The sequence below is a fragment of the Cryptomeria japonica genome, chromosome 3, assembly GCF_030272615.1.
Source record: "Cryptomeria japonica chromosome 3, Sugi_1.0, whole genome shotgun sequence".
In the NCBI taxonomy this organism is placed as follows: domain Eukaryota; kingdom Viridiplantae; phylum Streptophyta; class Pinopsida; order Cupressales; family Cupressaceae; genus Cryptomeria; species Cryptomeria japonica.
The window spans coordinates 915,754,204-915,779,701 of NC_081407.1; the positions used below are offsets into that span (position 1 = coordinate 915,754,204).

General features: G+C 38.3%; 1 protein-coding gene across 1 annotated transcript in view; it reads left to right on the top strand.

The window, feature by feature from the left end:
• Positions 1-760: 760 nt before the first annotated feature.
• The window catches only part of LOC131074208 (uncharacterized), a 98,423-nt gene continuing 73,685 nt past the window's right edge, over positions 761-25,498 (top strand). The window contains exons 1-4 of the mRNA XM_059217011.1: positions 761-1,178; positions 1,696-1,827; positions 1,930-1,967; positions 2,052-2,118. Of these exons, the coding sequence (XP_059072994.1) occupies positions 984-1,178; positions 1,696-1,827; positions 1,930-1,967; positions 2,052-2,118 (432 nt within the window). The 5' untranslated portion in view covers positions 761-983. The remainder of the gene's footprint in view (positions 1,179-1,695; positions 1,828-1,929; positions 1,968-2,051; positions 2,119-25,498) is intronic.

Sequence of the window (25,498 nt, forward strand, 5' to 3'; positions counted from 1 at the left end):
TCTCTCTATATCTCAATATATCTTTGTCTCTCTATCACTATCTCACCATGTATATCTCCATCTCCCTCTCTCACTCTATACCCGTCTATCTTTGCCTCTTTATCTCCCTATCTTTCCATATCCCTCAATATCTCTCTATCTATCTCTCTCCCTCTATTTATAGACATCTTTGTCTCTCTCTCTCTTCTTAAATGTATATACATATATTTATTTGAACCTCTATTTCTATCTCTCCATATTTACTCTCTCTCTCTCTCTCTACATCTTTTTATCTTCCCCCCTTCTCTACCCCAAATATCTACCCGCTTACCTATATTTTCTCTTACACTCCCCCTCTCTCCTTATAGAAAACATAACATGAGCTTGTCTGTAATGGATTTTGATTATCTTTTTGATTCAAAGGTTTTCTTTTCAGGCATGTTTCAATCCCTGTAAGTGGATTCAAATGAACCTATCACTTCTTCAGTGATACCTTTATCTCACAAGCAACAACATTTTTTAAATGGCCTACTAATTGACCTCATATATTGCACATATGTATGCAAAAAATAGACCATTTTTTTCCTAATTGACTTTCCACATCTATTCGGCGTACCCATTGCACACCAAGGTGCAATTGCTAGTTAATACCTCCATAAAACTTCCCGCCTCCAACTTACACCTCAGAAAAAATAAAACTTGAGACAGGCCCTTCACATTATTGCCCGTGCTTTCCCAAACAAAAATCGCAATATAGTAATAGACAATTCTATTCTAGCTTTCACAAAAGGAGCTCAGATAGCTAAATAGTGTAAGGTGTAGATTCATTCCCGAGAGCTTGGATTGCATGTACACTGTCCCTTTCAAGAGTTATTTTAGCCTCTTAGTCAATTCTATTCTCCCTATTCCAAATTGTGGACTAACATTTCTCTGGATTTGTCATAACAGACTGTAGTTTTATCTAAATACCTGTATTGCTTTTGCCAGTAAATTCACTGTTGTTCATGGATTCTTTTGCTCACAATCCCCTTACGAGAATACCCAAATCTCGTTCTTCTCACGTTATTCAGAGGCCACGTCCATGTTTTGGAAAAACTATTCATTTCAGCCACTCAAAACATAAGGATGTACCGAACTATTCCTTTTTAAGAAGAAGAATAAGAATCAGAGCTGGACTAGAAGAAATTATTCATAACCAGGTGACTGTCACAAATCTGATTACACAAATTGTATGAAATTTATAATAACAATGATACGGGTGTGAAATGTATCAATATTTTGAATCTGCGTATCGAAGTTGTGAATGTGGGTGTCAAAAATTTGTATTTTGCGTGTCATAATTATGAACTGTCAAATTGGGAATGCTAGTGTAAATTTTTTTCACGTGGCTATTGAAATTGTGAATGTGGGTACGAAAATTTGCTTGTGGACAGTAAAACTATAAATATGGGTATAGAATAAATGATTTGAGTTGCAGATTTGTGAACGTGGATATCAAATAAGATAAGACGGCTTTTAATGTCCCCTGTAGGCCAAATTCATGCAGTACCTAGCAAATTGTGCTTTCTTGTTTAGACGATTTTCTACCATTGTTTTTGTTCAAATATTATTTTCTTAAGTTTTGTTGAGTTACTTCATTTAAGATTTTCATGTATTAGGTCATTTAAGATTTTCATGTATTAGGTCAATGACTGCAAATATATGTTGTAATTGAAGGTATTAATATCTGCAAGTGTGGCCGGTTTCGGCAGTCAGCTATTGAAACCACTTGTGCCTGCTGCGCTGGGAAGAGGTTTCAATTGGGAGTTGGTTTTAACTTCTGGCGGCATGCCTTCCAGTCATTCTTCTGTAACACAATTATTCAACTAAGAATGCTTTGAGTTGCTTTGAGTTCTGATTTTTAATTGCTTCAAAAGGTTTTGATTTGAGTTATGGGTTTGTGAGTTGCAGAGTGTTGTGGCCGCTGCAACTGCCATTGGTTTAGAGAGGTAAGTTATATATCTAAATATTTTACTGTATCAGAATAAAAGGAGTAAGTTGTGCGGCACTAATATGTGTTGTTTCCAATCCAGGGGGTTCTCAGATTCTTTGTTTGGATTCTCGGTTGTGATTGCAGGAATTATCATGTATGACTCTCAGGTACCTTTTATCTTACTTGCTCATTAAGGTTGAAATTTTTAGAAGAACGCAAAATGGATTAAATAGAATTGAATACTATTTAACTTTCAAAATGGATTAATAGAATTGAAAAGTATTACTTTTCAGGTTTTTTTCTTCCCTCAGTAAGTCGGTAAACACTTACACCACGTGTATTACATTGTCATTGTGGAATGCTGCTATTACGTCAAAATTCACCTTAGATTTTGTACATAGTTTTGTCCAAGATGATCCTCATATTAACACAGGACCATGGGGCTTGAACCTTGATCATCATCTGGAGAATAACAACACCTTACCACTAAGCCAAGTCCACTGGATTGATTTTCAGGGTTATTTCTAGTACAAATGTAAAGGTAACTTGGAAGATCACGAATGATCCAGAGATGCCTTGCACGATAGTCTAAATAAATTTCTGTTTAGGGAAGAGTCAAATGAGTATAAGTATATTATGCTGCAAAATCTACAGGACTTTGGTCCACTCCAATTTATTAACCAGTGAATGACCTGATGAGTCCATGAAATATTTTTTTTGGGCACCATTTTAAGCATTAAAAGGATGCTTCATTTATATCACGGATGGTATTATATGACTATGATCCAATTTTATTGGATGTTGTATAAATTAGGAAATATCTATTTTGTAGGAATAAACTCGAATAATGGAGAAAATAGAGGGTTTTTATATTGTGTGTGTGTAGCATTGCTTCAGCAACAGTGTTCAATAGCACTTTTCCACACATCGTCTCACACTTTGCTGCCAGAAGCATCTTTACAGCCACTATCACACAGTAAGGAATCACTAATGCTACCACTATCACACAGTAAGGAATCACTAATGCTACCACTATCATGTAATGTCCCTAATTTTGAAAAAGGATTAATTAATTAAGTTGACCAAATTGTTGATATTTTTTATGGATAGCTTGATTAATTATTTTAATTTATAAAGTTGTCAAATAAATTTAACAAAAAAAAGAAAAAAAAGAGATGACTTTATATTTAATTAATTTAATAAAGTGACTAATTAAATATTATTTCATAAAGTCACTTCTAGAAGCTTTGGATGTTGGGGTTAAAAGGTATTTAAGGAGATCAAGATGAAGCTTCAAGGCAGCTTGGTTGTTGAATTGAATATTGATTGGGTTTTGTAGAACCGAGGGGTTTCTGCAGATCTTCATCTTTGGGAATGAAAACTCCCATAGATTGCATTGAGGAGGTGATACTTCAATCATCTCATTTGTGCTATATTGGTGGCCAAGGGCCAATTTCTTCTTGGGATCTTATTGGAGATATTTGTGGCATCAAGTGTCTTCAACAGTGTTGCCATTGTGGAGCTGATTGCATTACACTCATTGAGCTCTTAACTCAGTAACTTTTCAGATTTATATCAGTTTTGGGACAGTCACAATTTGGCTCTATTAGCCATCACTTGGATCGATTTCATTACCTGACTAGGGCACTTCATTTCCAAGGTGAAATTGAGGGTTTTGAAGCAAAATCAAGACTGCAATTTATTCTGATCTACATTGGAGATACTTCAGATTTTGATAAGATCATTGGGGTTCATTTTGTGCTTGGAATCCTCATCTTTTTGGCTTCCTGGGAAACCGATTTGCAAATTAAATATACTGCAGTCGTATCTCAGTATAACAGCCCAAGGAGACCACAATTTTTGTTCATGGAGGCCCATTATTGCATCAACTTTAACTTTTACTGGAGCGCTCTACTTCTGAGGTGGCATCTTTGGTTTTAGATGATTGAAAAGAGACTTAGAGGCTGCAGATTATTTATCATCAAAAAAATACTTCAGACAGGGGCGGTAGAAGAAAGAGTTCGATTTGGCTTGCTGAGGGTGACTTTGAGGTGACACTTGGTTACTTTCCAATCTTCCAGCATAGGCGATTACTCCCACCAGGTTTGGCATGTTGTTTTGCATCCATTTCAGATTGTTGAACAAATCATTCATGTCTGCCATTGTACTCAGAAATTCAGTGGTTGCATACCCAGGAGTTTGATATCTCATTGCATTGTAATCAGTCATTGTATTATGCTGGTTGAGCATATTAATCAGAAGTTGTAACAAGTCCATTTTACATTAGCAATGAAAGGTTATTAAACAATTGTTGCGTGTCAATTGTTTGTTGAAACACCTTGCAGCTGTAGGTGATTATAGGCAAAAGAAGATTGCATTTGAACTGTTTGTTTGAATGCCAATAGCCTATAGTCATTCTTTGAAGTGTTTTCAGTCACTTGTAGATTATGCAAAGTGTTTGATATTACGTCTAGTAGCTGTAGCTATTAATTCTCAGTCACTTATATGCATGTAAGGGTTGAAATCAGTCGGTATATCATTGCTACTATCAATCTCGCAATCTCTAGAAGCAGATCTAACATCAATTGCAGCACTCAAACACCCTTCAACACAATATTATCAGTCTGTTAAACAACCGTAAGCTAGAAGTTCGCAAATGAAGTGTTTGACAATATTTCTTGAGCCATGAACAGCATAACACGAAAGTTATCCTGCAGTCCAGAAGCCGCATAACACGCAAGTTATACAGTCTGAGTCCTAGATCAGCAGGTTGCCAGCTAAGTGTTTGACGATATTCCTTGCATATTCAGTCATTAATGAGCAGGGGATATTACATATCAGCATGAGAACCAATAAGATGGATTCAAGCATCCAGAATGGAGAGGAAACTCATTTTGAGCTTCACCAGCCACTACAGTAGTGTCCCGCTCTGTATGTTGCAGGATAGTTACCACAGTTTACTACAGGATTGATGGATAGAAGGGCATAACATAAAATGACAATGAACAACCAGAACAATTAAAAAACCAAATATTATTTGCAATTACCTCCTCATCAGTAGACACCAGCCTATCCTCATTTCATAATTCTCCAACTATTTCTGTGGAGAAAATCATGCAACTGGGCTGATATTTCAATAACATATGTATTATCAATTGATTACTATTCCACCAAATCTTCCACATAATCAGATTTGGTTTTATTTTTTAAGCTCTTGTAGAATGTCATGCAGCATGTTGCAGGACATTTTCCACAATTTGCTAAGGATTGCTGGATAGAAGGGCTTAAAACAGAAAATGATGATAAACTGTCTGAATGTGTCAACGATGGTTACTATCTCATCATGTAATATCCCTTGCTGATTATGGCCTTAAATGCTGAAGATAGGCTCAAGGAATATTGACAAACAACTGTCTAATAATCTTCAATCTGCTGTTCTGATCTTTCAGACTGAATAACCTGCGTGTTATTGACACTAGACAGCTTTTGTATAACCCTGTGTGTTATGCAGTTTCTTGAGTTTGGTTTGTTTGAACATACGAATGCAAGGCAATGGACTAAAAAATGAATTGACAATGTAAGAACCAGTTCAATTCAACATCTATAGTTGATTGACATTTTAACAAACAATTGTCATACATCACATAAGCTGAAAATGAAGGATCTTTACATCAGACATATGCTACCAAATCTGAGCGCTTAATTTGAATGCAAACTATCTTTGGCTTACAACTAAATATGTATGTCAGCCTATAAATGACCAGTTATAGCAGCATCACTGAGAAACAAAATTGACATTGTAATCTCATACAAACTAGTTTAGAAACCTGATTTAATATCACCCCAAGTGATGTTTGAAGAAGCAAGCAATAACCAGCATAAATCGAATTCCTTCCTCAGCCGCCCCTGTTATGATGTATCCCAGATCTCAGAAAAATAATAGCAGCTGCCACAACCTCCCTTCTACACCAAAAAACCTTCGATTCCTCCTTAGGATAAAAGTGCTCCAGTTAGGGAATAAAATCGATGCATTAAGTGAACCCCATGATCAAATTTGTGGTCTTCTCAAGCCACGGCAATGTCTGAAATGGCAGGAATACAATTCAGCGAATAGGTGAATGTAATCAGCTGAGTCATAAACCGTTCAACACCAAGCTGTCTTCAAAACCCTCCAAGCCAACTCTAGTGAACTTGGCCCTTGTGATGCAAAATCGTGGTGTTTCCCATGCTGGTGGTAGTCTGAAGATGTTTGAGATTAAAACTCAGGAATGAGCAGATGCTAACAGCCCCTTGAAAGAATCAATGAAATCCTCAAGCATTCACAATGTCTCCATCTACTTCTCAAAATCGAACTTAAGCAAGGTTGGCCCTTGGCCACAATTTAAGCACAAATGAGATGACAGAAGTATCACCTCCACAAATGCAACCCTTCAAGAGATCTTTCACTCCCTCAGTTATGCTATCAATGGGAGTTTTCGTTCCCAAAGACAAATAGATCTGCAGAAACCCGTGGCCTCCACAAACTCAATCAAGATCTCCTTTTATACTTTTTTCAGTCCATCTCCAGAAGCTTCTAGAAATATTATTTCACTTAAGTGACTTTATAATATAATAGTTATTTAAGTCACTTTATTAATTAATTAAATATAAAGTCACCTTTTAATTTTTATTTATTTGATAACTTTATAAATAATTAACTTAATACTTTTAATTAAAATAATTAATTAAGCTATCCATAAGAAATATCATTAATTGAGATAACTTAATTAATTAAATTATTCTGCCACCAAAAATGGGGAAATTACCTTTGTTACCCCGAGTTTCCGGGACGGGGACGGCAGCGGATGGCGGGACGCGTTTCCGGGACGGCAAATTTTTTTGCCAAATTTGGGGACGGCGGGGGACGACAAAGGGGACGGCGGTATAAAATATAGGAAAAATTTAAAATATATAGGAAAATTTCAAAATTCTAAATGTTCATATGAAAACAATAAAACATGGATATAGCATGTGTATGATACTATGAAAAGTTGAAAACATTTTAGAATGTAAATTCTGAACATACAACATTGTTAATACTCAATAGACAATATGCAATTATGCATTCATAAATCAGAATTTCAATTCATTCACATTGTCAATATGCATATCAATAGATTCGGAGGTTAAATTTTCCCTACTTCTATCGACGCAGTTTCCCCCCATATTTTTCAACGGGGGTTTGGGGGCAGCGCCCCCAAGGTGGGGTCAAGGGGCAGCGCCCCTTGCGCGCTCCCTGTCGCGATATAGGGCGGGGTCGAGGGGTAGTGCCCCGCGAGGCCAAAAAACTTATTCTTTAATAAAGGCGTTGAGTGTTATTTTTCTATTGACTCGTCGAGTTTGGCGATTTTCTAATCTCTGTGTCAAAATGCCCAAAGGCTACACTGCTGCCATATAGTTTCAGTGTCAAAATTATGAATTAAATTAATAAATGAAAAATTTAATTAATGTTATCTTTAAATTTTTTTAATTTTAAATAACAATTTGAATTAATAAGGGGCCTATTTAGAAAATTTAAATAAAAAATTGAAAATACAACTTTTTTAATTTTTTAAATATTTTTTAAGGGCCTTAGATATGGGGGACGTCAGGCCGTCCCTGGGACGGATTGGGGACGTCCCAGCCGTCCCCAGCCGTCCCCGGGACGTACGGACGTCCCCCAGAGCTAGGGCAGGCGTCCCCCCGTTTCGGGGACGTCCCCTCAAAATACAGGGCAATTTGGGGATGGGGGGAAACGTCCCCTGGCCATCCCCAAGTCCCCGAAACGTCCCCGGGACGGGGACGGGGGTTTTCAGGTCGGGGACGCGTCCCCGGGTAACTCTGGAAATTACACATCAGCACATACCAGCCTATCCTTATGCCATAATTTCACACTATTTCAGGGGAGAAAACCAGGCAATTGGTTTGCTATTTCAATAACAAATATCTTTGTTAAGAGATTGTTGTTCCATTGAATTTGCCAAAAAATCAGACTCCGTTTTCTATTTAATCTTGTAGTTGTTTGATAAATTTCATCTCCTCTATACAAGGTCTTGAACCTCAAAACAATAAAGGGGGGTGGACAGATTCTTTGGCTTCGTAATTTTGGAATAACAATAATTCTCCTACTTTTTGTCTTAGCTTACTTTGACTTTGGATTTAGGAGGGGTGTTGAGATTTCCTTTAGATGCAAAAAGGAAGGGCCCCCTTGTTTGCATAAGGAGGAGAGATTTATAGCCTTTAGAGTAGATGGTGTAGATGTTTTATTTCAGTTTATTTCCTTTCCTTGCTTTCTAGATAGACGAGTTGCAGATCTATCTTCTAGAAGGGTGTTTACAACACATGCCTTGGTTGAAGTTTGAATGATCTCCAGGTTTATTGTTGCTGTTTCTGGATTGTGGAAATCTATTATCATTGATTGTGGAAATAGCAACAATTGACATTATGGATTTTGGAAATCTAATATTATTTAATAATCTATCTCTAGGTTGATAATTTATGAAGGATCAAATAGCCAAAATACTGGATTGTTGCTTATGGGGTTTATTCCCTTGGGCTGAAGGAAATGCTACTTCATTTTGATAGCTTGATCATGTGCCTGTCATGACCCATATTTCTTCTTCCTATGAAGACTTTTTCATAGACTATTGGCTTTGGACAGTGTGGAATTTTGAAGAATGACTGGTTTTAAACACATATTTTGCCAGGAGTTGAGGTACCAAGTATTGCTGTATCGTCAGGAAAAAGCTACAATCACATGTTAAACTATCATGGTAGTAGCAACGGTAGCATTACAAAAATTATTTGCTGTAACATTCCGCTCAAATTTAGAGTGGTAGATGCATTCACATTGATTCAAATTTGTAATGTCCCAAACTATAATAATATTGGATTTTGCACTTTTAGCTAGTTTCTGCTTTCTTCCAAAGGCTTCTTGGTGTGTTGGGGAAAACTCCAAATTTTTTGGAGTGTGCAGGTTCAGTTTTGTGGGTTTTTCACTTTTTTGTTATTGGTAATGAGCTTAGTTGACAGTATGGAGTGTTATAATACTTTCAAAAGTGTTTTTGGGCTTTTGGGCTGTTCTCCAAACTTCTTGGACAGCATGTCTATTTTTAGAGAGCATGTTTTTTTCATATCAGCACTTGTATAATGACAACAGTTGTTCAGCGTTTATTTGCTTATGGACTAACATTGTAAGCTTCGAACGGTCATTTGCTGAAGTGCTTTCCATTTCCTAAGCATTTACTTTCTAACACTAGACGGTTGTACCACTGGTAAGTTGGTTTTGATTATTGTCTGTACTTACCCTACTGAACAAGTGGTTTTAAATCACCCGCCACTGGACAAGTAGGAGGAGCTTGTTATTTACTTTCAATCTGAATAAGCTTTCCCACTGAAAACTGCACGTTCCCCTAAGCTTTCCCATAAATGTGGATGTGCCATTGTAATTCCCATTGAAAAAGAAGATGTTTACTTTTTAGTATCGTATGTATCCGATTGAATAAGTGGTTTTTCCAACTAGCAGCTTGATACTTTTCTTTCAGTAGTTTTCTTTTAGTACTTTGTAATCCAGAACACCGTATGTGCTCACCTTGCCTTTTCCAGGATCTGGGTGATTGGAAAGTGGGAAGTTTATATGCATCTAATTTTTGTTGAAAGCTAACCTATATTTTCAAAAAAAATTGAGGGCGATTATTACAGTGGTATTAGAGTTGGTGATCTTGCTATCCTGTTGGGAAGCTAACTCTTGTTGCAGATTTAGTTGCATGTTTGAGATCAACACTTGCATGTCATTTTGGAAGCTAACAGTTGGTGTAGAAAAACATTTCATATGCATCCAAGTGAAACAACTTGCATCCGTTGAATGCCAGCGGTATTCATCAGTTTCAACAGATTGCATATTAGTGTTTAGTGACTATTTTTTAGTTTGTAGCTTCATGTTTTAAGTTTCAGCAGTGGTCTAACTTATAGAAGATTATCAAAAAAGGGTTATCTTGCCAGATTGTTGGAGAGAGAAAAATGGATTGGTGACCTAAATTGTTATTTGAGGAAGAAGATGTAGATCCTATCCAAGAGCTATAGATAAAGTATACAAAAGGAAAGGGTGAACTATTAATCAGAGGCCATTGAAATTGCCAATTAGTATAGGAATTACTTGATGAATTCAAAGATCAAGTCCCCTTTGAGAAATTCTTGAAGTTACTTGAATTTGTGGATCCTAACAAAAGGGGCCTTATAAACTACATAAGAAGGTCTAGGAAGGAGGAGGAGAAGAAGAAAATGTTTTTATGGAAGCCATAATGTAATGTCCCCACTTTGAAATACAATTTAGTAATAAATAAGAATAATAAAATTAAAATACAAAAGAGTAAAACTAAAATTTAATTAAAATATAAAAAAATATAATTAAGTTAATGAATAGTCAAAAGACATGAAATGAAAAGTTATGACTCCCTCAAACATGAGATATAAAAGGGAGAAGAGAACCTCATTTGAGAGGGGGAGGAGAGAAAAAGGAAGAAGGAAGGGAGCATTTAAATCAAGGAAAGATTAATGGAAGAAGAAAAGGATTGGGAAGTGTTATTCAAGGTTTTCCATTGTGCCAAAAGATCGACCTTTTAATGCCCAATGCAAACACTAGAGATAAACAAACCATGAGAGGCGATTAAGCCACGTCGCATCCTTGAGGGCAGCACTGAACAACCAAAGGTACTAAGGGCGCACACCTTCCAACGATTCCCCCCCCAGTGCGACCAAGGGGTTCAAACTTGTGACTTGAGCTTTGATACCATTTGTTAGCCAAGGTTTGCCATTGTGCCAAAAGATTGACCTTTTAATACTCGATACAAACGCCAAAGATAAACAAACCACGAGAGGCGATAAAGCCATGCCGCAAATCCCTAAGGGCGGTGCTGAACAACCAAGGGGATGAAGGGTGCACACCTTCTAACATGAAGTAGATAAGGAAGTGGCTGAACTCTATCAAGAGGGCGCTAATTGTGAAAGGTTGTGTCTCTTGCCAAAAGGCTTACAAGATCAAGAGGTGTGACCTCTCCCTCACATTGGGAGATATGAAGGGAAGAAGGTCCATTCGAGGAAGGGATCCAAGGGAGATTAGTTTGGAGAATAAATATTAATCTCAAAGGCAAAAATGAAAAGTGGTGATTTGATTCTTATGAAAGGTGGTGACTCTTTCACCAATAAAGTATAAAGGAAAGATCATTTAACTTAGAGCATAGGGAAGAACAAGAGAGCAGATAAATATATACGATCTGTCTTGTTCCACAATTGGTAAAAGATATCGCTAACTCCAATTTGCTACATGAAACTCTATGCACTAATACACTACCCGCATCTATGTATTTAGCACCATGAATATTGAACAATAGTAATAATATGATTTCCAATTTTGCAACAATTAATCATGCTAGGGTAGGAAAGGGAGTCCAAGGAGAGGGAACGACGTACAAGCCTAACTAGGTACACCACCTCATGAGAATGGTTAAGGACCACATGAGGCCAAGGGGGACAAAGATTTCGCTCTTGGGCCTATTGTGACCTTTTCGCACATTGCCCCATTGTAAATAGAGACCCCCCCTCTTTCCTGCTTTCCGCTTTTGTTAGTTTAGGGTTTTTGGCAGTTAGGTGGCAATTTTGAGTTTTCAGCACCCGAGTCTCATTTTTGATGTGATCATGTTCAGAGGTCTTCAATGTGCAAGTAATGTTGAATTTTTTCGAGTTTTGAAGTCAATAGGATCAAATTGGTTAGAAATTTTAAAATGTCAATGTGATCCTTATTTTCCAAGTGTCGAGGTTGCAACTTGCTTTACAATGTGAGCGTAATGTGTTTAAAATGTTGGAAATTGGTATGATTTTTGTGCTAGAGCATCAAAAGTCCCTATAGGAGTCATTTTTCCACTCCTAGGAGGTAGAATATGTCGAAAATGCACAAAGTCCCGATGGACTCTTGTTTTCCACCCCTCAAATCAGGTCAAAATGTTAAAAGTCTTGATGGAAATAGAATTTCCACTGTGCAAAATGATAAAATTTGATAAGTCTGGGCTTTTAAAGTGTGAAAATCATCAAAGTCCCGATGGAAAACGTTTTTCCCCCATGAAATTAAGGCATAAAAGTGAAAGTCTCGATGGGAGGCATTTTTCCACTCAGTTTTAAAGTTGAAAACAATGAAAGTCCCGATGGAGCATGAATTTCCACTCCATCCTGACCAAGAAAATGGACTTTGCCTTGATGGGGTGTGTTTTTCCACTCCTTGACTTAATTTACAAGAGATTTTGTTGAAAGTCCCGATGAATCAGGAATTTCCACTCAAAAGAATGAAGGTGCCCCAATGGAGGTCGTTTTTCCACCAGGCCTACAAGAGCAAAATGCATGAAGAATGTGTGTCTCGACAATCCACGTTTTTCCACTCAGAGGTAAATGACCAAGTTTTAGTGCAAACTGAGTGTCCTGATGAGGTTTGATTTTCCACTCAAGGGGGAAATGATTGAACTGAAGTAAAATGAAGATGAATTGAGTGTCCTAATGGAGGTCGATTCTCGATTGGGGACAAAATATGAAGAAATGACAAGGTTTATGTGTCCTGATGGGGTTCGATTTTCCCTTGGAGAGTATTATGATGGAATTTGATAAGATTTTGATGAGAAGTTGAGTCCCGATGAAGGGCGAATCTTTGCTTGGGGGTATTTTACATGGAATTGATCAAATTTACATGTCCAGATGAAAGTCGATTTTCCACTTGGAGGGGATTTGTGAGGAAAGTGAGTTAAATGATGAGATTTTAATGTTTAGATGGGGGTCGATTTTCCACTCAAGGCTATTATTATCAAATTGGGGTAAATTCAATTGAAAATAATGTGTCCCAATGACCCATGATTTTCCCCAATGGGCTGGGAACCAGATTTAAGTGAAATTTTGAAGTTAATGAACACGATTTTGAATGCAAGTGTGTCCCAATGGAAATCGATTTTCCACCATTGGCATATGGTGGACAAACAAGGTGAAATTAATGCTAAGTGTTCACATCCCAATGCATATCGATTTTTCTATGTGCTGGTAAGTGCAAATTTTTATCCCACATTGGCTGTGTGGTGACTTTTCAAGGTAAAAGAGTGAATGTAAGAAACAGTCCAGTGACTAATATATTATTATTTTATGACTGATGTGATGTTTGAAGAGATGATTTAAAGTGCACGATTGTCAAGTGAAGGGTGCGATTTTGTTTGAGGCATCCATTGCCTCTTCATTGGAGGTCGCTTGGGCTGAGAAAAGGGGCGCCATGGCTGGTTGAAGATCTGAAACACACTTCTAGTCACCTTTCACTTGCATGATATTGTTTCCAGCTCTCAATTGTAGACTGAAAAATTGTTCCCAGCCACCCATTTAGCCAAATACGTGGTGATTTTCAGTTGATTTTTGGCAAATCGCTTCATGTGTAGGTGTGGCGCCATGTTTGTGAGGATTTCCAGCCATCGAAGGTTAATTTGCAGAGGTGTTTTCAGACATTATACTCAGAAAATTTGACCTGAGACAACATTTTGATATCAAATTCCCTCATTTTTTGAGTATAGAGTGGTGTATTCAGACTTACGTGATCAAATCAGACTTGTTCTAGGTCTGAAATTCAGGTTTTGAGAGGCAAAATGCCTTAGTTTGCTCAAAATTCTTACATTTTCAGAATTCGTATTATATATTGTTCAAATTCTGATTTTAATGAGCTCATAAATATGAAAATTATTAGAAAATCAGAACTTAGGGTAATTCTGAAAATCAATTATTAGAGTTATTTTATCATGTTATTGACTTCCAGCTTTGTACAGGTGCTATGTCTAAAGTGGGGATATCTGCGAGGAAGACAACTGAAAAATGTACAAGAAGGATACTACCCGGAGTCGCAAATATCTTCCTGATGGAAGAAAATTGGAGACACCAACATAGAGTACCTGGATCGAAAGAAGATGAAGTGGAGGATGTATGGAACAAAGAATCATCTACCATCTTCCTTGGCGGTGTTGATGTGTGTTTTAGGCACATAACATTACAGAATACATTACCAAGATAATTTACCCTCTCTTGAACAAAATCACCTCAGATGCTAAGAATGAGATCAACTAAAATGATTCCAAGGTTTCTACATGTCAGGTCTTGACGAGTGGCTAACTCAATGGTCGATGTGAATTGCTGTGTTTCACTTGGGGACTTGCGCAAATGTTTGGATTATCATGAATGATGCGGAATAGGTGTGCTGACAACTTAAGATTTATCAATATGGCTCTGGATTTACTTACTAAAAATGGGCAAAAGGAATAGGGTTCAGGAAGTCTATTCTAAAACTAGGAATGTAGGAAATGATGAATGGATTTAGTGGAATCAAACTAGGCGAGGTCTCACAATCAGGTATTGACACAAGCTTAGTGCAATTGTCTAAGGTATACTAAAGATTTTCAGGCTATCACCATCAAACGTTGACACCATCCAGGTTGATGCTTGTCAAGGGACGTGTAATAGTTGAAGTTAAGCTTACTTAAATTCCAGTTGACCACACAAGGTGCACTTACCAGCGGCAAGAGGCTAGTGGTATGGACTAAGGATTCCACACAAATAAATTGAACAAATCTTCCACTCAATCTAACATACATGAAAATAAATTCTAATCTAAATTCTAATCTAACTTGTAGGAATTGAGAACCATGAATGCAAATACAACACTTGAAGAGCAAAATCACCAACAATTGAACAATGATTTGGATTCAAATAGCTATAGCATATACCAACAATTCTACAAAAACTCTCTCTTACAAATGAGAGACAAGGAGGCATATATACAGTCTCTTACAAAATGGATGGCCAAGATCGATCTAAGATCAACTACCGCGATCATGCCAACAAAACCCTAGAATTGCCCTAATTAGGGTTACATAAAAAATGGTGCCACCAACATATGGCCCAATGAAAAGATACCTAGTCATCAAATAGGGAATCTTCTAGAAGATTCCTCCTTGCATCTCTCTCTCCTAGCATACTCCAAGAATCTAGCCAATACTGAGTCTAACTCCTCCATGGAAATGCTAGGCAAGGTATCCTGTTGTAAATCAATCACGTCCAGTGAATCCGAGCAAGCATTCAAAGTGTTCTCCCATTCTGGCATGAGCTTCTGCCAACTATGAACATGAATCATCCAAGAGACCAAGTCATCTATCTGACTCTTCTTCAAAGAGTCCAACTGGCAAAAATACATAAATTTCATCTTGTCTCTTAATTCGGCTAAGTGTAAACCACTAGCATCACTAACATCAACACCCAATAATTCCTCAATCGAGGCAAGGATCTTCATCTGAATGTCCTGAATTAATCCTTCCATCTCCATACAACTCGACTGGGCGTTCTCATAAGTTGATGTCTTCACGGCTAATGAACAATACCAGCCATGGAAATCGTATCTGTCTCCACTGTGCACAATGTTCTTGTTGACCAATGTGGAATTAGGGAATCTTCTTCAAAGCCTGGAGGCGTGGAATAGTCGTCTCTTGGATAGGCCGAAATTCTTTCCAAACTCCCTCCAAATACTGGATTCTGAATACGAGCCCTGTTGTCCTATCATATGCATTGACAAACTGAGTGAGGAAATCATCTGCCTGCTTTCTTGTGCTCTCAATCCACTTTTCCACCTCCGAGTGTGTACCTCTCGCTACCTCACAGTGTGAATGTACTCCATGGTCAATAGCAATAGGGGAAATAAGGGTGGGATTTCCACGCCTTGTCCCTGCAATATACTCTCTGAGTCTAATATTCTCTTCTTTGTACCTTTCTTTCTCCGCAATCTCTTTGTCTATCCTTGCATCGATTGCCTTGAGGTTTTCACCAACCTCATGAAATTCTTGCTTTCTGGATGTACGACCAAGGGCAACTGAAGTGATCTGGAAATCCATAGGAGTAGCAATGTTCGCTGTCACGCCTGCAATAGGAACAACAATCTGCGCAATCCGCATTCCTGTCTCATCTCTAGTTATGTGCGACAAAATCTCCACTCTCTTGGGCTCCTTCTCCTTAGCACTCCTAGCTAGGTAGTCATCAATATCATCAATAGGTTGTACCTCTATCATTTGTTTACTTTTCTCCATACTTCTCATCAGCCATTCAGGAATAGCGGCCATCTCCATACCATCATCGAGACATTTCTCGATCAAGTCCTCTCAATGCCGAGAGAACATCCTCATTATCATCAAGGTTGTTCTTGGTCCAATCATATACCTCATTTCCCAAACTAACTTCCAAAAGGACAGTAGGGGATTCCGGCTGATCATTATTATCATTCGGAGGTGCAGATGTTGTCGTGGCATGGAACTCCTGAATATTCTCTGGTAGTATCACTATGTTGGAACATTGCTGAGTCTCCTTGTTCTGTTCTGTTACTTCAATCACTTCGATTGATGAGACACTGGGAGGGGGTGAAGGAATGATAGTCTTTTGTTTCTTCTTCATGTCATCAATCTTCTTCCCTCTGGCCTTGAATTCTCCTGGCGTGTTCTTCCTTCTCTTGGGAGCTTGACTCTCTTCGTTTGCATGAATCTTGATATCACTGACAGTCCTCTGATCATCCTCGGAAGTAGACTCTTCCTGCTTCATCCTTTCATAAGTGAAAGGAACACCCATGTCAACTAACATGTTCATCTATATATCTACCCATATGCGGGAGAAATTCAAGACCTCTCTCATCAATATATTCAGGTCAATCTCTTTTGACTCTGACCAATTAGGCAATAAGATTGCCTTCTTCATTTCACTCTCATACTGTGGATGTGTATGATCTCTATCATCTAATACCTGATCAGGAATGAGGAAAAGTCCACACTTCCTCATGAAATCCACTGACATTCTGGACCACATTCTTCTCTTCACTGCTTGCTCGTCCATCAGGTTAGCCCAATAATCTTCTATATCAATTTTGTGAGTGAACTTCTCTCCCTTGATCCTTCCGACCTTCTTCTCTGAATCGAATCTTTCTCTTTTCTTGTATGTAGAAAATTGATAGAATGCAAGCTCCTCACTCGCAGTGTTGGCGGCTATGGCGGATTGGCAAACCTCTGACGTTTTCCCAACTGAAATAGGGAATGTCATGCCTGTTCTATGCTTCTCTCTCTGAATAACATCGAACTCTAGAAGCTGTCTCACCACTTCCAACAAGATCATTCTATCGGTTGGATACCTAGGAAGTCTGTAGGGTTCAGATTGAAACCCATGAATCCTGAGGTATGTGAAAGTGGGGAACTGTATATACCACGATCCATATTTTTCAATTAACTCTGTTGCCTCCTTGGACAATCTTCTATGGATTCCGCCTTGCAACATCCATGTGATGTACATAGTGAATGCATCATTCACTCTCTCATAGTCTTCAATTCTATACATGCTCAGCTGGGGGTAGCATTCATGACTCTTGAATTGTCCTTGCCCATTCCTGACTTCACCTTTGCATATTAATCCTCTGTATGAAACAAACCGTGCAAGCAGGTATACCAGGTAAGAAGTCATGGCGAATGACTTGGACCGCTCTACATTCCTCAGCTGAAAATCCAGGTTGTTACTTATAATCTTCGACCAATTTACTAGTGTTCCTCTAAGACAATCCTGGATGAAGTAGAACATCCATCCATCAAATATTGCTCCCTGCGGCATCCCCATCACTTTGTTGAGTAGGAATATCAAATCACTATATTCCTCCTTAAAATCTATGCACATGAGTGTCTTGGCAGCCTTGGAATGATGAGATCTAGGCTCAACCATCCACTCTTTGTTAATTAAATTCTTGCATACACCCATCTTCTTCGTGTATCTTTTTGCATAATCCTCCTTGGTCACATCCTTCATGTCTGTTCCGCGTGGAATTCCGAACACCTCTGCAATAGCATCCTCAGCAAGGTAGGCAATGACAACATCCTTAGGAGTCTTGGTCATTCTTTTGAGCGGATCATAACATCGTGCACAGTCCAGGATAAGCTCGCTGCACTGTATGGACTGTGGAAATCCAGCGGCATGGAAAATGCCACTCTTCATAATATTCGCATATGCTGGGGAAGGAACTTGATCTCCAACTCCGAACACCCGACGTTGCATCTGGTCGAAGTCTAGGAAATGCATGTTTGTATCAATGATCTCCTTCCATCTCGATGAAATCTTAAGTTCTGGATAAAATCCAGTCTCCAGCATCTTCAATAGTTCTTTCCTTTCCTTATATCCAGACTTTGACATTGCACCTGTACGAAGCTCGAAGTTAGACTTAGGAAAATAAATAATGCTCTTAATAAAATTCCCGACTTTCTAAATATTTTTGCTAATTAGAGCATGGAGTCAAGAAAATAATCCATACACTTGGTAAATTTTAACAATTAAGTTCAAAGCGTGACTACACTAAGGCATGGAAACCTTTCATAAAATTCATTGATACCTCCTTATGCTTAGAAAATATGCAAGCTAAAATGCAAAGGGGTATACCGGATTAACGATGACTAAGGAGAGGTGTGAAAGGTTGTGTTTTCACACAATGTATGTCTGAAGACACCTTCCGCAGTCAACAATAGAGGTCAACAATTCTGAAGACAACCTGAAAATTAGACTTTTAAAACATGTTGCAATGTTCAAAAATATGCATAAACTCGATAAAAATCAGTTTTAAAGATGAAATCAATCATATTCAGGAATGTAAGTGTGGCTGGTAAAAATTAATTTCTAAGGAGAAGTCTGAAAATTGATTACTTCAGACTTACCAGCACTTTGCAAAGTAGTTAAAAATCCCTGAAAATGATGAAAAATGGCTAAAGAATTAGCTCTAAGCAAAATCGCCAAAGTGGTTAGGTGGCTGGAAATGAAAATTTCAAAAGACAACCGCCTAACAATGGAGTTTTCAGACCTGCAACAGCGATAAGATGGTTTTGAAAATGCACAGAAAACTCCACAAAATACCTCCAAATGCAAATCGTCTAAGTTGGAATTGGCTGGGCAATAAAAACTTAAGTTTGAAAATTAATGGCAGCCATTAATGGAGGTCAAAATCTGAAGCAAACCTCAGATCTGAAGCAAATCAGCAGGCTGGAGATGATGGCAGCCACCAAGAATGCATGAAAATCACCAAAATGTGGCACCAAATCACTCCCAAATTAAAATCGAAATTTTCCCAACTATGGCGCCAATGTCAAATTCTGAAAATGTTATTAATGGCAGCCTTGACCTGCAACAATGGAGGTCTGGAACAACAAGCAAAAAATGGAGGAAAATATTGCCCAAGTCTCCAAACACAAAATTGCCACTTTTCACCAAAAATTGCCAAATTTGGAAAAAATCGCCAAACTTGGAAAATCGAAATTCTGGAACTGGTCTTTTAATGGCAACAAGGGGAATAGATCAGCAAGCTGGAAAAAATAGAGGAGGAAATAATCCTCAACCCAACACTTTACTTCAATCACTTGCTAAAATTCACCCAACTTGGAGAAAAATCACCTTTCATGGAGACACCTGGCAGATTTAATAATAAAATAATGCTAAGGCTCCACCCTTATACTTGCTTTTACCTCTTACTTTCACCACACAAGCAATGTGGGATAAAACACTTGCTTAAATACTTGCTTGGTGAAAACCTAACTTGCTTCTAGAAGGTTAAAATATTAAATGATTATTGCAAGTTATTAAATTTTGCTTTTAAAATTTTAAGTAATCATTAATCATTATTTAAAAGCAATTAAATGGGGCTTATTTATTAAAATATTGCAATTTAAATCAAAATTAAGCCTCTAGGGGAAAATCTACTTGGGTTGGGATTGAAAAATCCCTTTAAAAATTATTAGAATTGCCAAAAATTCCCCATAAGGGAAAATCGATCCTAGCTTGGATAAAAATCCATGCATAAATTCATCAAAAATGCACACAAAACTCCCCAGGGGAAAATCGATGGTAGTCTGGATTGAAAAATCCACACTCCAAACTCACTTAACTTGGAAAAATCCTCCCTGATGGAATTTCGACCTCAGTTTGGATGAAAATCCGGACTCAAAACTCTTCAAAATACTCCCAGTGGAAAATTGATCTTTGTTTGGATGAAAATCCGGACAAAAATGCTCTCAGGGGAAAATCGACCTCTGTTTGGATGAAAATCCGGACAAAAATCCGCACTTAGTTGTCACAAAAATCCTGGTGGAAAATCGACCCAGACATGGAATCATCCTCAACGTTGTCCGCACTTCAGTCCGCATTCTAGTCCGCACTCCTTGTGGAAAATTGATGGCAATCTAGATAAATCCTGACACTTAGCCAAATTTTAGCACTCCCAGGGGAAAATCGATTTGGGTATGGATATACAGTGGGGGAAAATAGTAGCCAGTATGGATTTCAGGGGAAACCCATGTGTAGTATGGATTTTGAGTGGGGGAATGGGTTGGGTAGTCTGGAATGTGAGGGGAAAAACGCCTCTAGCATGGAATTTGACCCTTTAACCCTTGGAATAAGGATTTCCCTTAGGATTTTATCATTTTAACCACTCAAAATCACTTAGAAACTTTAAATTTAGATTGGACTTAGGCAAATTTTCCCAAAATATGAGCAAAACGCTAGGAAAACTATTGGAATAAAGTGCGAAATCAATTTAAATAATACCTTAGGAGCGAGAAAACAACTCCAAAAGGTCTGTCAATACCTTGGCACTTTAAAATCACTGATGCGCGTGTTTAAAAACACGTTAACGCTCAAAAGGTCTACACTTAGACAAAACTTAGGATCATTAAAATAAACAACTCGAAAAGGTCTGTCAATACCTTGGCACTTTAAAATCACTGATGCGCGTGTTTAAAAACACGTTAACGCTCAAAAGGTCTACACTTAGACAAAACTTAGGATCATTAAAATATCAACGTTTGCAACGTGATCCTATAACTTCAAAAACCCTAGACGACACTAGGCATGATCAAAACTCCGGGACTTGGGCACAGGAAACGCAAAATTGCCCACTAAGCAGCCAAAACCCTAACCTAACAACGCAGAAAGCCGAAAAAGAGGGGGTCCTCGTTAGCAATGGGGCGATGTGTGAAAAGGTCACAACGGGTGGCTAATATCATGAAGAGTGGAATTTACCACACAGCTGGTTTTCCACCATCTATATAGTGCAATGAGCTCATGGTTGAGTGTGCAAAGCATTACGATCCACAAACAAGAATGATCAAGATACCTAAGGGGTTGGTGCTTGTATACCTAGTTGAAGAGTCGATTGAGGAGGCATTTGGAATCCCTAGATATCAGGACATGGAAGAGAGAACCAAGGAGGAAGCCCAAGCTAAATTTGAGAGGAGATTGGAGTCATGTTTAACAGTTATCAATATCGAGTGGGTCCTTGAGACAAGGCGTCACCACTCTAAGTTACCCAAGAGACTCCTATGTTCAGACTTCAAAGAGGAGTACAATGATTTGATATCTCAAGGGGCGCTATTTGAGTCATGGTTGTATTACTTTATTGAAGAGATAGTAGAAGGCACAGTGATGATCATCTGGGCGAAGATTATAAGTGACAACTTAGATGTCCAGTTGAGGAGTTTGGAAAGGGCTAAGATGTTCTACATGACTTCCTACCTAGTCTACATGCTAGCAAGGCAGATAGTTTACAAAGGATTGACATGCAAGGGCGAAGTTGGAAATAGGCCTGGACAATACAAGGTGTATGAGTGCTATCCACAACTCCACCTGCATGAGATAGATCAATATAGAAGGGTGAACGATGCTTTCACCATGTGCCTCACAAGGTTACCACAAGGCGAAATACATAAACTATTGTCTAAGGAGGCAATGTCATTCATTGAGAAGTACAAATCATGGTATATTTAGTTTCCTACCTTCACATACCTAAGGATTCAAGGATTCACTTTCGAACCATACAAGGTTCCTAGGTATTCGATAGACTAGATGGTGTTACTTGAGGTAGTGAGGCAGCTCTCAGAGTTTGATTGCATCCAGAAGGCAAAGCACAAGCAGGGGATTACATTTCCTATCACACTTGGGAAGATGATGGAGGTATGCCCCACTGCAGCAGCAACAAAAACAATAAATGAAGAACTGGAGTTCTTTCATCTTGGAGTTTATAGAGCCAGGGATTGATTTTATCCATTTCAGAGAATTTTGACAACAAAGGGAGGAAAGTTTACACACAAAATTGACATCAAGGATTATTGGGCTAATCTCATGGATGAACTCGGAGTTAGAAGGAAGATGTGGTCTCGAATGTTAGTGGACTTCTTGAGGAAGTGTAACTTCTTCTCTATTCTAGACTAGGTGAAAGATAATGGGGATCATATCCATTTGCAGTATGCAAAGGAGAAAGACAAGCATATCATGTTGCCTAGTTGGTCGCAACCTAAGTTGGTAGATTGAGTATTTTGATGAGAGATGTGAGTGATTGCTCTAGAGAGTGGGGACAAGCAGATTAATGAGTTGGGAAAACAAAAGGTCACCCTAACTTATGAGAAGATGAGAAATGAGGAGTCCTCTCTCAATGATGATGAAAGGACAATAAGCAATGTTAGAACGCATAATGATGGAGGATCACAAACGAAAGGCAAGGAGATTGTTAACTAGGAGTCAGGGCACAAGAAACATAAGTCTAACACTCCTCAATCTACCATGAGTTCCTCATCCATGAAGGAGATTGATATGAGAGAAGGATAATGAGTCTGAACAAGGTTCCAACACGGAAATCCTGTCGGTGAATGATCAAGATGTACATGCATCAGTGCAATTGGCACCACATGAAGATGACGAAGAGCAACTAGGATCTCCCCCAATTCATCTTGAGGTCCATTTGGGCAATGACGTGGTGGATTTGACTAAGGATAAGGCGGACGATGGGGTTATTTCAGCCTTGAGAGGACTTGACGAAGATCAACAACTCGAAGATGGGATGGAATTCTCTACAATTCCTGATTGGTTGTTGAGTAGCATGGAGAAGAAGAAAGTGATAGAGGTACAACCCGCTGAAGATATTGATGATTTCCTAGCTAGGTATGGTAAGGAAAAAGAGAAGAAGGCAAAGATGTTCTCTAGAATTACTAGAGATGATATAGGAGCACACATTGCACAAGTGGCGACAGGTGATAAAACTAGAGATGTAATCACTCCTATGGATTGTCAGGTTACCACAATTGACCTTGAGCCTACTACGAAGAAACAAGAGTTCCAGGAGCTCGATGATACCGTCAAGGCAATTAGGGCACAGTTAGACAAAGCTATAGAAAAGAAAGAGATGCTAGAGATTGAGAATAGGAGACTCAAGGAGTATATTGAAGGGATGAATTCCCTAAGGCGTGAGGATCCTACCTTTGTCTCACCCATTGCTATTGCTCATGGGTCCCCCTTTGATCATGAGGCAATGAGGAATACATATCAAGAGGTTGGAAAATGGATAGAAGATGTTTCGAGGCAAGCGGATGATTTCCTAGCTCAGTTCGTCCAAGCATATGATAAGAAAACAATGCTCATATTCAGGATGGAGTACTTCGAGGGAGTTTGGGAAGATTTTCAACTAGTGCAAGAAAAGACTATTCCTCGTCTCAAGCTGTTGAAACAAATTCCTACTTCTACATTGATCCAAGAGGGAGTTGTTCAGGAAGGTAATGCGTATGATTTCCATTGATGGTATTGTTCTTTGGCCATGAAGAAGTCAGTGTTTGATCACACAAAGTAAGAGTGCATGGAGATGGAAGGATCAATTCAAGAGATGCAATCTAAGATCCTCACATCTATTGAAGAGTTATTGGGATAGGATGTCCACACTTCTAGTACTTAGAATTCAAAAGAGTTGAAGGAGAAGATGAAGTTTATTTACTTTAAACAGTTGGAAACCATAAGGAAGAATTGGCTAGATGATTTGGTTTCTCTCATGATTCACATCAACAACTTGCAGAAGCTGATGCTGGATTGGGAAAGCATTTTCGATGCTTACTTAGATGCTTTGGATGTGATTGATTTGCAGCAGGAAGGTCTACCAAATGTTACGATGGGGGAACTCAACTCAGTCTTGGCTAGATTCGTTGAGTATGCAGCTAGAGAGAGGGATGTAGGCCGAAATCTTCTAGAAGATTCCCTACTTGATGACTAGGCATCATCCCATTGGACACCATTTTTGATTCCACTTTTTAATGTAAACCCTAATTAGGGCAATGTTGGCATGATCTCTGCCCTTGATTCTAAATGAATCTTGGCCATTCATTTCAGTTGGAGACTCTATATGAACCCCATTCCTCTTATTTGTAAGAGAGAGATTTTTGAGAATTGTCGCCTATATGTTGCTAGATTGAATTTAATCATTGAAGTTTGGTGATTTTATTGAGATTTTGAAGCATTGTGTGTTTCTCATGCCTCCAAATTTAGATTAGAAATTTGTTTCAAGTATTTTTAGTTGAATGAAAGAAATTGTCGAGTGCATTCATATGAAATTCATTTATCCATACCACTAGCTTCTTGCTGATTGTAAGTTTGTCATCTGTGGTCAACTGGAATCAAAATTTGAACTTAACTTCAATTTGTGCTTGCTCATTGATATGCATCCAATTGATGGTGTTAGTGTTGTTAGTATGAATCTGAACATCTATTAATTACCTTAGATGATTGCACTAAGCTTTTGTAGAGTTGTTCTTTGATGACAATACCTAGCCTAGTTGAGTTTCATTGAATCACTCACTATCTCTTGCATTCTAGGTTTAAGATAGGATTATAATAGAGTTTCTAAACCCTTCCTCTTTTGCATGTTATTTAAAATCTTTGTTAAAAGTAGAATGAGAGCTCATTTGCACAATCTTAAGTCATTTAAAATCATTGGCAATTCTATTCCATTCATGATAAACTTGAGTCTTCAAGAACAATTACGTAAGTCCCTTTGTGTAAACAACAAAATCACATTTGCCATTGAGTTACCCACATGTCAAGAACTGATATTAGAAACCTTGGAATCGTCTTAGTTGATTAGATATTTAGCATTTGAGGTGGTTTTGTTCAAGAGGGGGTAAAATACTTTGGTATTTTATTTTGTGTTTGAGGTGCTTAAAAAATACATCAATAGGGCCTAGGGTCGAGTTAAGAGTGTCCTATTGCAGTCTCCCTATGAACCCTATATTGGTCAATTGTTGAGGTTAACTAGAAGGGATCCTCAATCATAAGAGGAGAGAAGGATTGCATGATAGAGGGGAACGATGTATAAGCTCCACTAGGTACACCACCTCATGAGCATGGTTAAGGACCCCATGAAGCCAAGGGGGACAAAGTTCTTGCTCTTGGGCCTAGGGTAGGGGATATTTGGGGCACCTTATCATGTATCCCAACTCTACCCTCATTATGGTTGAACCCCCATGTAATTATTTAGATTTGTTATGTGTTATGAGTATATATATTCCTTAGCCCTAGAAATGCAAGTATCCTATGAATTATATCTACATCATTATCTAACTTGGTTGCAGGTTTCCAAGGCAGACTTCTTTCATCTTATTC